We start from the raw sequence: 12,949 nt of genomic DNA, 5'->3' as shown, positions 1-12,949 counted from the left end.
TTGCCCAAGAAAGGGCAGCCAATTCAGTCAACGCAGGAGCAACATGGTAAAGTAGCAATAATTACGAATTAGCAGACAATTTCAAGTATTAGCCAAGTCCAACTTACTAAGAGGGTGGTCGCAAAAGTTGCTAGTTGATTGGTATTTTACAGCAAAGTTTAATTGAAATCGGCCAGGGATTATGGCCCTGAAAATAAGCTTAGTTCAAGGGCTTTTGAAGTAAGCTAATCCATTTTGTTTTACAAAGAAAATAGCTACCAAGCTTATCTCTTTTCCTTGCAATAAGCTGTATTAAATTGATAAATTTAAAGGAGAGTCAAAAAAATATACCCAATATTGAAATTGATTCTTAAGCTTGAATTCCTGGGGGATTAAAATTTCAATTGAATTATGGAGAGTTAATTTGTGGAAAATCCATTTTCTAGGAATTTAAGCTTTTTTGCCAATGGATTCGCTTTCAGAGAAATCCCTTGTATATGTTTAAACTCGTTATGAACTGCTTAATTTTTCTTTAATTGATGCATATTTTCTATAAACTAAAGCATATTGACATTAAAGCTTTCCGCGAAATAATAATTGATTCAAATTGTTAAGCTTGAATTAGTGTGAAATTTACATTCTGTAAATTTATGCTACATTTTTCCAACCGTTTTCCGCTCAGAAAAATTCCTGTATAATGTTAAACACACATATTTAAACGCTTAAGCTTTAAGGGTACAATTTAATTTAACTATTAAAAATATTCTAGGCATTAAGCTTTTCAAGAATATTTAAAGCCATTTCATTATTTATTTTGCTTCCAACACGTTACTAAAAGATAAAAATTACTAAGTGGTTCCGGATTAAGAAACTGGCTAAGCACACCTCCACAAAGATATGTCCAACAGCAGGGGGCCCCCGAAAACAAACTATTTCCAGTCAGACAAATGGCGTTAAGCACATAATAACCAATTTCTCTAAATACGGCCATAATTATGAACGCCTACACACACTCTTACATCCAAAGAGTCCTGGCAAACACAAACTCACACACTCACACGCGAATGATCCTTGTGAAGTGGCGCTGCTGTTGTTCTTCTTGTTTCTGCCTACTTCATTTGGGCGCGCTTGTTCTCGAGACTCGAGAGTGAAAGTGAGAGCGGGAAAGGGAAAGCGAAAGTGAATGTGAAAGGCATAGGATGGGGTGAAAGTTGGTAAGTGAGAACGGGCAAGGGCAAGGATTTATCGTAATTAGGCATGCATGAGCATATGCTGTCGTCTAAGCTCAAGGATGACTCTCATCCTCCGCGATATTTTGTCGTGCAGTGCAAGAAATTTAATACCAATCGATCTTATATTTCCACAGTTTTAATAACTTATGATTTGAAAAATCTAAGGGACAAAAAAATGTTGTTTTTTTTTATTTTAAAATAGCTGTAGTACTTTTTTTTTTTAGTTTTATGATTTCCTTCATAAATAAGTGTACATGGTTGGCAAAATATTTCCCCCATTCAATGTCACCAATAAATTTTAGATAACTGAATCAATTGTATGCAGTTATTTATGAGTAACAATTATCGCAATTAAACCTTCATACTTAAATTTAATATATGTTTTGTTGCTATAAAGGCTGACTCAATTACAATATAATATGGCCAATTATTTTCCCTCTGTGTGCACAAACACAGACTTGGGCAAACAGCAAGGAAAGGGGCGAGAAAATGGTGGGAGTGATGGTGGGAAAAAGGGAAAAAGCGGCCCCAATGTACATAATTAATTGTGCTGCTGTGTTGGCAAACACGCGGGCGCCGGAAAGTAGGCAACACGCTTTTTTTGGCAAAACGGTTCGCCGTAATTGATTGCCTCATGCACGTCACACAACCACACACACACTAACGCATATACACACATATTGAGAAGCCAAAGCGGTGTGTCAATGTGTGTGAGGGTGTGCAATTTCCGGCGGAGCTACAAGTATTTTGAAATGAATATTTCTTTAATTAGTCCGCTGCTGGCACTGCCATTTGCTGCGGCTTCAAAGGGGTTTGGATATTCTAAAAGGCCAAGCCACAAAAGACTTGACCGCAAATAATAATGCACAAATGCTGCCGCACCGCAAGTGTTTCCAGGCAACACACGCACACACACACACAGACACACATCCACTCGCAGATGGCCGGGTCGGAATATTTTCTTAAATTAACATTAGCAACATTCGGAGCTGCCATTAAGACGGTCGCTCAGCAGCCATTTCAAGTCTCTCGCAAGCTGAACCCGAAAGGTCATTCCGCAAGTACGGTCCAACTTCAATAAGTTGAACATTGCATAGTCTTGGATTTCCCAAAATTTAATTGATTTCGTTTTAAATAATTTTAACAAATAGCAATAAATGACTGACCTTTGGATTTAAGCGATAAAGAGCAATGGTAATTATAATTTTAAAAATATCTTTGTACGTTTTTATTAAAAATATTAAATAATGTAAAAATAAATCATATCATATAATCATAAAAAAAATGTACATATTTCTTTAAAAACCTGATTATTTTATTACCTTTTTATCAAATTATCGAGGACCAACTGCTCGTACTTTGGACTTGCGGAGCTCCGTTCGTTGACCAAAAACAGTTAAGCGTAAACATTGTCCTTGGCCATGTTTAGTTTGGCTTCTTTAAATTATGGCCGGCAGCCTAAGCAAACTACGGGGGACTGACTCAAGGCCGGGGGAGCATTATTACCTGGCGCCAGTCAAATTAGCAGGAGCATAAAAAATAACGTATACGCAACGTGGACCCTTTGGACTGTCGCACGTGTTCATAACCCGTTTGCTTCAACTGCCGCCACCGCTGCTGCCGAAACAAAACGTCAAATGTTTGTATAATGGCAAACATTAACATTTAACCTTGGAGTCACAAATTACCGGATTCTTGTCACCTTCGCACGCAGCAGGCAGCCCGAAAAGGCGTAGCAAAAAAAAAAAAAAAGGAACAGAGTCGAGCCGTCAAGAAGGAAAGTTTGTTGTCCGCAACTTTTTACCTCAGCAAGCGGTCCGCGTTGGCAGACCCATAAAAAATCCTGCGGAGAGGCATCAACAGCCACGGAACATATGCGCCCCCGACCCACTTCGATGATGATAAGAGTGCGGCGACACCACGGCATCGCAGCGTTCTTCTGGCATTCCCACATCTTGCCAGCCCACAATCCAGGCAGCCAGGCATCCAGGCATCCTTATATCCTTGTATCCTGGCTGCCACCGCAGCAGCATGACGTCGTCCTCGCCGCCTTGTGATAAATAGCTTGATTTTAAGCGAAAGGCGCGGGAGTAGATTTATGACACACGCATTTTCTTCGCCAAGAAAGTGGAAAGTCAGCGGCAGCGGAAAGGAAAGGAAAAAAAAACACGAATACATAAAGTCACGCAACAGGCCAACGCTGAGTAAAATATCGGAAAATCGCTCATTTAAAAAATTATTATAATTATTTAAGCGTGGCCTTAAAGCATAACTATCTTCATAGGGGAAAAAAAACATATGATGTTTTTAAATTGCACATACTATATGTTTGTATAATAAGGAAAGGAAAATGGAAAATGGATTTCCAGGCGATTTTACTATATTTATTTAAGCAATTCAACGAGAAAATAAAGAGCTCTTTAAACGGAGATTGCCAACTTATTTTGGTGCTGAATCATAGCCAAATATGCAAAGTATGCGTGTTTATTGAAAAGTGATGCCTGCTTTATGGCTTTTCCACTCCAAATCGCTTACGTAATCGAGCGAGTCTCTGCTTAAGAGTTAAGCTGCGACAATTGCGCAAAAATTGAATCATTTCCCGAGAATCCGTGAGAAGTTTTTGATTGAGCATTTAAAGAAGGCAGCGCGATTGGGTTTCGTGTTTGCGTCCGGATTCGATTTCGAATCGCTTCGCGGTAGCCATGGTATTCCTGGCAATTTCCTCAACATCGCCAGCCTTCCAAGCAGTTTTCCTAAGCTGCTTACTCCCCTGCCTCACGCACACAACACCCTATATACACACACTTACACACACACACTTCTGCACGCTGGCGGAGAAACCTCAACAATTTCAACATCCGGCTTCCGCTGCAATGTAATGGAAACTCGACGCGAATCGAAAGCCGTGCCTCCGTGCTGTGCCAACATATTAAAGTTGGCAAATGCCGAAAGGGGCAAAAAAGCCGGAATGCACTGGCATAAATATAAACTACATAAATATGTGGTAAACATAAATAAAGTATTAAGTAAAAAGTAAACTTAATGCCTATATAAACAATAGGCAATAATTTCAATCGTATCAAATGAAACTTAGCTCAAACATACTCCTTTTATCAGACAGTAAATAGAATAACAGCTAGAAAGTGTGAAGTAGCTATGCCCAATTTTTTTCAATGCAAAATCAGCATCCACGGAAGAAGGAAGTCGGTGGAGGAAATCTGAGGCAAGACAAGAGTGAAAACGAAAGTGGCACATTGCAGCGGGATATCGAGTGGCACGATGGGCAGATTGTCAAGGGTTTTGCCGAGGGTTAGTACAGAATCCAAAGGGACCGGCGACAGGTGGCCGGAGGATGTTCGTAAATCAAAACTTGGCCCAAAACATTGGGCCCAAATGAGAAGAACTCATAACTGCCGTACCGCATATCAGTCAGCGGCGGTCTTGATTAATTGCTCGCCGCGGCGAATGTGGAAATTATTTTAATTCCGCAGACCCACGCGCATAATTTGTGATAAACTAACGAACAGCGAAATACCCTCGGAAGCAAACACTTATGCGCGATAATTCGTTGGGGTGTCGGTGAAATCGCGGCGTTTGTATGAATATTTTATGCAGATCGAGCCGGGCATTTCCATGAAATGCACATTAACGATCCCTTGGCTGGCGCCTGTGAGTCAACGGTGCGTATGCGTGATATCTGAAACGTTTAATTCAAGTCGGCGGCGGTAATTTGCAACTCAAACTTAAATCCGGCCAACCAAACTACTTTTAGCCTCACAATTATCAGCCCGCCCCATTTCAACATCTCAAAATGCAGTGCAAACTGGCGCAAAGTTTTGAATCGTCTCGCTTTTATTTCTTGCCTGTTTTGCTCACAAAAAAAAATAAAATAAAGAAAAAGAGAAGGGAAAATGGCAGGGATCTGGGAAAAGTGGGCTGCGACTGTGGGCCAAGTCAGCAAGTCAAATAAAAAGTTTTTCGTCAACATTACGCAAATTAGTTTGTCAGTCGAGCCAAGCAAATGCAGCCGACAAAACCCTAATGACATTTAGACTGAGGGATAACTTTTCCAGAGCCAAGCCGAGATCCTGGCGGTGATGGAGTCCTTTGGACAGCCTCAAGATGCAGTTTTCCCTCCACAGTTGACTTCGCCTCGACGCCTCGACGCCTCAACTTTTTCACACTGGCTATGTGGAATGATTCGATTGGATTTCGGGGATTATCCCTTGTGCAGTCGAGAGTTGTGAAAACGAATTAGTAAATTCCATTTAAGTCGAAGTTATTCCAAAAAGCTAGGCAAATCCTTTTGCTAGTAAACAGCTTGCGAAATAATAGGAAATTTCAACCTATTTGAATTTCAACAATGATGCTGATTGGGAATTTAGAAAACCTAAACTTATAAATCCATTGAAAAATGCAGACAGTTTTATAAAACAAGAAGGTCTAATCAATAAGAGTGGATACTTTTCATCTTCGGTTAAATGCGCAAGTTTATGATGATTCGATTCGATTTCTGGGGCCTCATTCGATATGCATTAATGCTTCTTTGTGCCGAAGGAATCATAAAATCAAATATGCATTGAATTACCGTGCAGGCAGGACAATTATATTATACCTTTTTTTCCCAAAACAAAATACCAAAAAAAAAAAAAAGAAATGAGGGGAAAAACAAGTAAGCCGCACCGAAAAAGGGAATATTTAACTCAATTTTCTGGACCTGAATTTGCTACCACAAGCAGCTGGGGCACCTCCAGGCCCATTCCTCCAGCGGAAACCCTAAATCGGCCGCATTTTTCACTCAACATTTTTGCTTTTTTGCTTTTTTTTTATCTTAGCTCCCTCGTTTATGCGCAAAAGTGCGTGTAATTCAATTTTTCATGCGCCATGTGACAGGGGGATGTGGAAGTTGGGAAGGTGTGTGGGGTTTGCAGCTACCTTTTCTGCCGAAATTAAGACAAAGGGAAATATGCGCTAAAGGCATATTTGGCACGCAATTTTACATGGCGTGTCCTTATTGATGGGCCATCCTTTTTTCCCGTTATCGTTATCAATTTTTAATGCCCTTTAAAACCCTTTTTTTATTGCTGTCTGTGCTGCGAGAGGCCATTGACAAAGACCTCGGCGCACTCGATTGTATTATACATGAGTTGAAAATGTTGCAACAGGATATTGTAATTAGGGATCCCTTCTAGCGTTGGTTTTGCGTGCGGCGGCGGCGTCCCTGATGTGCGGACGCATTTCGCGGATTATTCGGCACGGGTGGTGCTGGTGGTGGATTCATGACACCAGAGCCGGATCCATTCCCGTTGGAAGGGCGCGCTGCACGGTTAGTGTTGGCAAAGCGGAAAACTTGTCCGTATGGCAGGATGAAATCGCCTCCTTGATCAGCGTTTGAGGCTCCTACGAACATGCTGCGCTCGATGGCGAACCCGAGCTCCAGATCCTCCAGAGGCGTAGCCAAGGCGGCGGTCGATGAGGCATGCTGAGGTCCTGATTGCTGTCCCGACTGCTGGGGTTGGTGAACCGCTCGTTGCTGAGTCTGGATCACCGCCTGCGTTAGCTGAGGGAGGAGCAGCTGGGCAGGCTGAGCTGCTGCCTGCTGGACCTGAGCCTGTGGCTGTGCCTGGACCTGGGCCTGAGCCTGGGCCTGAGCCAGAGCCTGGGCCTGAGTCTGAGCCTGAGTCTGGGCCTGGGCCTGAGCCTGTGCCTGGACCTGAGCCTGTGCCTGGGCCTGAGCCTGGGCCTGGGATTGAGTTTGTTGATTCACCTGACCCTGGTTAGGTGCATTAGCTTGTGAGCTCGGTATGATTCGGGCTGTCACCAGCTGTCCGTCCATCTTCATCAAGAACGGAGCACCACCATAGCGCTCCATCATCATATCGTCGAGCTCGCCGAAATCCTCATCCTCCAGCTCCAGATCCGCCTCAAAGCCACCGCAATCGTCGTAGTTGATGCGGCGCGTAAATTCTACAAAGCTGTGCAGTCTCGTCGACAAAAACTCGCGATCCCTGGACTTCGCCGACGTAGTAGGACCATTATCAAAATCCAACAAGGCCCGGTACTGTGTGCTGCACTCATAGGCCATTAGAGTGTCGTACGGGGAACGGGCAAAGTTGATCAGTTCGTGGATGAAAAGGTCCGTATTGGCGCCAAAAAAGTGGATCATGGGCTTTCGGAACTCCTCGCTGTCCAGCTTAAGACGTGGAAGCAGATTCTTGATGGTCTCGTACAGATAGAAAATATCCGCCTTCCTGGTCCTGATCAGCACCGATACATCGCGGTTCACCCACATCATTACCCTATGAACCTCGAAGGGATTGAGACTACAAGGAAATGCAGAAATGAGAACATGGCTGAAATTTCCCTTATTTGTATTGGAGGAGGAAATTTTCACTCACCGGAAATATTCGGGGGACCAGCCGCGAAAGTCGCCCGTTTCACGATCCGGCAGAGAATATAGCGAATTGGCGTAGACATATATGCGCCATTGGACCATGTGCCGTGGCATCATTGTTGCTGCACTCCACGTGTCGACAATGTCGAAATTGTTCGAAGAAAAAACAGAAACAGAAACTTTACACGTGAACGAAAATTCCTGGAATTGTCAATCACAAATTCGATTTAATACTGATTTCACTGCTCACTGTCGCTCGCGAAATGGAACTTTTCCAGCTGTGCAATATGATACAGTATTTACCTTATAGGAATTAAACAATTAGCTCGTTCTTTAAACAATTCCAATTGAAACTCAGCGAAAAAGTTTTGCTTATTGCGCAGGCACAACGGCTCTGTGGCACGTTTTTATTTGGGGCGCATCTACACGATGCCTAATGTCAAGTGTGGAAAGTAAGGGACTGTTTAGACAATGCCATAAATTAACCTGCAAATCGTGACAAATCGGGACATCGGAAATCGAATATACTCTGAAATCACTGGAAACATTGAATTGAAACAAAATATGCATAAATTTAACAAAAAAAAAAATGCGCAAGGTGCCTATGCCGGGGGGCATCCTTGATCCAATGAGAATTACTTTTAGAACTTTACGAAATATGAAATGACACTTATTTATCTTTAATTTAATCTTTACATTTATTATGTATTTGATTCGTATTACAGATATCTTTTGTTCATTGTATGTTGAGTACACTAAAATTCATAACTGGCCACGCCCACTTATGCAAAAAACATTAACACCCTCCTCATACATTGATCAGCGCTAATTCTACGATTTAAAAGCTACGATAGTAAAGTTAGTTGCCATTGTTTATAGTTAGTTAGTTATAGATGCCGCTAACCTACGTGAATACATTTACAATCGATGTTCTTCAGGGGGATATTGAATGCGTCTTTTGATGTGGAAGGGGGGGGGTGGTATATGTATGTATGACAGAACATTTAAATAATGTTGGGATGGGTGTTTATATATGTATGTACAACTTAAAATGGCAATCTTAGGCCTACAATACATGAGTTACAATTACAAATATTATTTTATGGGGTTTGGGGATTTCAGGAATCGGAACAAGACAAGACGGAAACCAGTTAAACATTCCCTTACACTAGCAACTTAAATGAAAATCTAAATCAGTGGCTTATGCTTAATACGGCAGTAGTCCCTGATTCTCATCGTTTTCATCGTGGTTGTCGCTATCATCGTCGTCCTCCTCCTCTTCCTCTTCTTCCTCCGCAGCTTTTTCCTCTTCCTGGTCGTCTTCCTCTTGATCTTCATCCTCTTCGTCCTCCTCATCTTGTTCTTCGGTGGCAGTGGCTGTATCCTCGGCGATTTGCAACTCTGATTCGCCAACTACATCGATTGCGGCCTCCAGCGAATAGGCATCCCGTTCACGGCTGGCCTCCGGATCCGCATCTGTATCGAAATAGTTCTCTAGATTGGCGTCATCCGCCGCCAAAGTTTGTGGGCTGTCGCACAACGTGTTGCTCAGCATGCCCATGGAATTCTCTGCCGAATTATAATGCTCGTTGAAGAGTCCGATGTTCACAGGCTGCGTTAGAGTGGACAGTTCGATTAGGGAGTTGGCTATGTCGTGCTCTTCCATCGCCGGATGTCCGCGCATCAGCGGATCGCCGGAAAAGCCCGCTGCTCCCCAGGCAAACGAACTTAATGGAGCCGAGCTCGAGGTGGCTGTCGAACTGCTGGCCAAACTGGCACTCTGGCTGGACTGATTGCTGTGGCTGCAACTGCGTCGCCGTTTCGGTGCACTGCAACCCGGTTCGTTATCCTCTCTCGGCGATGGAGTCATCCGTGAGTGGAGGGGCCCCGCCTGGTCGTCATCCGGCAACTGAAGCTCCAGTTTTACAGGTTTCCTATCCTCCAGAGTTGCCTCCGCTTTTAGTGTGGCGCGCAAGGCACTGAGCTGCATGTTTACAGCGCTATCATCATCGGAATCGCTGCTGGATTTGTTGTTGTTCGTGTTGGGTTGACCTAGAAAACAAATTTGTGTAATTATACAAGTTTGATCTGATAGGATAATAAATAGTTTTTTGATTGTTTTTAGAGATCATTCTAGTGTTTTCCTGTTCAGAATGTGTGGTGTTATACATACATTCATACATGCTGATAAGAACCGTCTAGATTCACAAACCACTTACCGGATGACTCGCTGCTATCGCCACCTGACTCGTCATCGGACGAACTTGGACTGTCACTGCTGCTTTCCGGTTGGCGCTGGGGCTTCTTTTGGCTTATCTGCTGCTGCTCAAGCATTTCCATATTCTGGTCTTTGGCCTTCCGTTTACGAGATGTCCTTTTCCCGATTGACTCCTTTTTAGAGCGCTTATTATTCGCCACTCGCTTGCGTGACTTTTTCTTGGGTGGCTCGGAGTTGGTGGTACTACTGTCACTGCTATCCTCATCGCTGCTGCTGCTGAAGTGAAAGGAGGAGCTGCTGCAGCTGCTGGGGCTGCTGCCACTGTCACTGCGGGCAGGCATGGATGAACGGCGTGATTTCTTCGAACGTATAGAGCGCAGCGTGCGCAACTGATCGAGGCGCCGTGTCTGCGCCATGACCAGCTTCCAGTTCTTGCCTCTGTTGGCCGCTGCGCCACTTGTGCTGGGCCCCATAAACAGGCCCTGATCCCTGGAGGCCAGATCCAAAGGGGATTGTGTCGACCGGTTTTCGGCAATTGCGTCCGGCGCAGCTTCGTGCTGCTCATTTACGAACACCACATCGGAGTCACTATTTGAGTCAAGGCTCACCTGTTCGGGAGTGCGCATGTGTGGTGGCTTCAGCTCCAGCACAAAGACGCACTCATCCTCATCGCCGGAACTGCTGCTGCTCTCCAGTTCGATGTGCGCCGTCACTGGAAGAGTAGCACCTGCGTGTCTCCTACTGGTGTTGCTGCCATCATTGATGGCCGCCACCTCTGCATTTGCGGCCGCATCGCCGTCGTCGATCTCGATGACCTCTGGTTCCTCGCTGGCAACCGCCGCTGGGCGCCTCATGCTCAGGTTAATGGCAACCGTTTGTGAGCCCACATTGGTTGTACGGCGTATGGAAATCCCCGGCAGCTCACTGCCATCACTGGCCATTGTCACGCTGAAGGAATGTGTGGCACCAGGATTGGTCACAATCACACTGGTCGACGGGCGTACCCTAGGGGGGCTCCAATCCGGAGAGAAGCCAGCGTTTATAGCATCCGCATCGCTATCTCCGACCTCCAAATTCAGATCATCACCGTTCGAGGATTGTGTCTCCACCATGTCCAACAGATCCACCTCCACCTCCTCAGCCACTCGTGCCGAATACTGCACCACATGATCGTAACCGTTTATGTCATACGGGGAGCGGGCAAAGTTAAACAGTTCGTGGATAAAGTGACTGGTGCGCTCGCCGAGATACGGCGACAGCCGTCGACGGAATGTAGGACCTAGTAAGCTAGTCATGGGCAGGAGGTCGCTCATCAGAGTCATCACAGTATTTACGCTATGTGCGGCATTCCTCAGTAGGCACATGATGTCGCGATGGATCCAAGGCATCAGGCGATGAATCTGAGCAGGATTGTTTCTATAAGCAAGGATTTGAAATCGAAATCAGTATGGTTAAGTATGCGGTTTTAGGTATACGAACAGACCTGTAAAAACGGGCGCTCCACTCTCGAAAGTGTCCAGTCACGCTGTCGCTGACGGGCAGAGCATACAGCTTTCTATCGTACACATAACGTCGCCAGAGCTGGCTCAATGAACCCGACGTGGATGCATCCTGATCGTGCTGGTAGTAATTCATCAGCTCCGAGCGATACGGCTCAAAGCGGCTGTACGATCGCCTGCCAGCTGCTACTTCTGCCGCCGAAAGCACATCTTCACCAGCAGCTCCTGCCGCTATGGCCGCCTCGATGTCGTTGACAATGACGGCCTGGTTCTGCACCAGCGGCGTGTACCTGGGACGCCTCACAATGTGGTAACGTAGGGAGGGATTTTCTGTTGGAACCGGCGACGTAGTCTGCACCGGGTAGCGATCGTAGTCGTCCAGGGTGCGGACATTGTGTATGATGGTTCTGAAGGGCTGCTTACACAGTGGACACTCGGGCTTTATCTGCAATCGAGAATAATTAGATGGTTAAAATAATGGTTTACTCGCCTGCGGACTGGTTACCTTGCTCCACTCGCACAGGCACTTGAAGCAGAACTGGTGCATGCACGAGTCCGTGAAGCACTTCCTCCTGCAGCGGGACAAGCAGATGGCGCAATTGGGCGGCGGCGAGTTGCGCTCTACTGTTCCGTTCTCCTCCGCGGCGGATGCACTGGTGCCCGGCTCACCGATGGCGTTGGCATTATCCGGGCCAGCGGATACAGGTTCCTCGGCCTCGTTGTCTCCCGACTCACTGCCGCTCTCGGTGAGATCAGCAAACTTAATGGCCGCAGCCGGTAGCGTCCGGCCTCCGGCATTGGATCCTTCCAAACCAGGCTCCACAATCACCGATGCGCCCAACTCATCCACTCCCAAATAGGGCACGTTGGCGGCAAGAGCTCCGGGATTCTCCTCCGCCATTCTGGCGACTATATAGCGGCTATATGGGCTGTAAAATCGGCCGTAAGATGGGCGAGAACTCGGGCCTGAAGTTTTGTGTCTACTCTGTCCTCCTCTCTCTCTCACTCTGCTCCTCTCGCCCTCTCTCGCTCGCACTCGCTGGCTGGCACGCTACTCTATCATCTGGTTCGCAATTCGGTTCTCAATCCTCGTTTTCCAGCGGCCTTTTCCGGGCTAGGGGACGCATTATCCGTATTCTCTTGCGGTCTATGTGGTGGTCAGTGGCCTGTTCTGTAAAATAGCACAATTTTCGGGCCAGAAATCGCACTATATCTCAGTTAATTTTACACCTGAAAATGCAGGAAACTTGATTTTTTTGACCACTACGGTGATACCGTTCGTCGCGTACAGTTAAATGCTGCAGACCACGGAGATTGATATACTTTTGAATTACTTCAGAATACAAATTTTAAATAAAAAAGGTTTGGAAAATATGTTGAGTCAGCGGTTCTACTAGCTGTTCTACCCTCTGATTGAACTTGATTGAAAAAGCAGGACTAGCTTTGTTACAAAAATTACGAAATACACAAAAAATGCTTAAAGAACTAGACCAATTTATTTTATAAATTGAAATGTGATATTTTGAGAAAAATAAATATTTTTAGATGTATTACACAATCTTGTGAGATTGTGGCGCGGGTAAATTACAAATTCCAAGAAACTTCTTTTCGAACCTAGGAGAACCAA

The 12,949-nt window shown here is 45.2% G+C and overlaps 2 protein-coding genes across 3 annotated transcripts; both read right to left on the bottom strand.

Moving 5' to 3' along the window:
- Positions 1 to 6,270: 6,270 nt before the first annotated feature.
- CG18605 (uncharacterized protein) lies at positions 6,271 to 8,036 on the bottom strand. The gene is made up of 3 exons (NM_001202045.2): positions 7,909 to 8,036; positions 7,610 to 7,806; positions 6,271 to 7,534 (listed from the first exon to the last, which is right to left on the bottom strand). Exons 2-3 carry the CDS (start codon positions 7,720 to 7,722, stop codon positions 6,400 to 6,402), a joined length of 1,248 nt encoding a protein of 415 aa, NP_001188974.1. The 5' UTR covers positions 7,723 to 7,806; positions 7,909 to 8,036; the 3' UTR covers positions 6,271 to 6,399.
- Positions 8,037 to 8,287: 251 nt separating this feature from the next.
- Topors (Topoisomerase I-interacting protein) lies at positions 8,288 to 12,938 on the bottom strand. Of its 2 annotated transcripts, NM_001274154.1 has the most exons (5): positions 12,612 to 12,938; positions 11,828 to 12,552; positions 11,307 to 11,767; positions 9,825 to 11,239; positions 8,288 to 9,657 (listed from the first exon to the last, which is right to left on the bottom strand). In NM_001274154.1, the coding sequence occupies exons 2-5, from the start codon at positions 12,221 to 12,223 to the stop codon at positions 8,813 to 8,815; spliced, it is 3,117 nt and encodes a 1,038-aa protein (NP_001261083.1). In that variant the 5' UTR covers positions 12,224 to 12,552; positions 12,612 to 12,938; the 3' UTR covers positions 8,288 to 8,812. The 2 variants fall into 2 exon arrangements, with proteins under 2 accessions (NP_001261083.1, NP_611388.1); NM_137544.3 differs by having other exon boundaries at positions 11,828 to 12,623.
- Between the last annotated feature and the right edge of the window lie 11 nt (positions 12,939 to 12,949).

Source organism: Drosophila melanogaster, chromosome 2R (genome assembly GCF_000001215.4).
Source record: "Drosophila melanogaster chromosome 2R".
NCBI classification, from domain to species: Eukaryota; Metazoa; Arthropoda; class Insecta; order Diptera; family Drosophilidae; genus Drosophila; species Drosophila melanogaster.
Note: the sequence above shows the minus strand (reverse complement) of the source record. Positions and strands in the feature narration are given on the sequence as shown.

Excerpts from the sequence above, each read along its gene's own strand:
- Topors (NM_001274154.1), bottom strand. The coding sequence starts at position 12,223 with ATGGCGGAGGAGAATCCCGGAGCTCTTGCCGCCAACGTGCCCTATTTG. Across the intron at positions 11,768-11,827 it reads GCCTGTGCGAGTGGAGCAAG|ATAAAGCCCGAGTGTCCACT; the intron begins GTAACCAGTCCG and ends TCTCGATTGCAG. Across the intron at positions 11,240-11,306 it reads TGGAGCGCCCGTTTTTACAG|AAACAATCCTGCTCAGATTC; the intron begins GTCTGTTCGTAT and ends CCTTGCTTATAG.
- CG18605 (NM_001202045.2), bottom strand. The coding sequence starts at position 7,722 with ATGATGCCACGGCACATGGTCCAATGGCGCATATATGTCTACGCCAAT. Across the intron at positions 7,535-7,609 it reads TGGTCCCCCGAATATTTCCG|TCTCAATCCCTTCGAGGTTC; the intron begins GTGAGTGAAAAT and ends ATTTCCTTGTAG.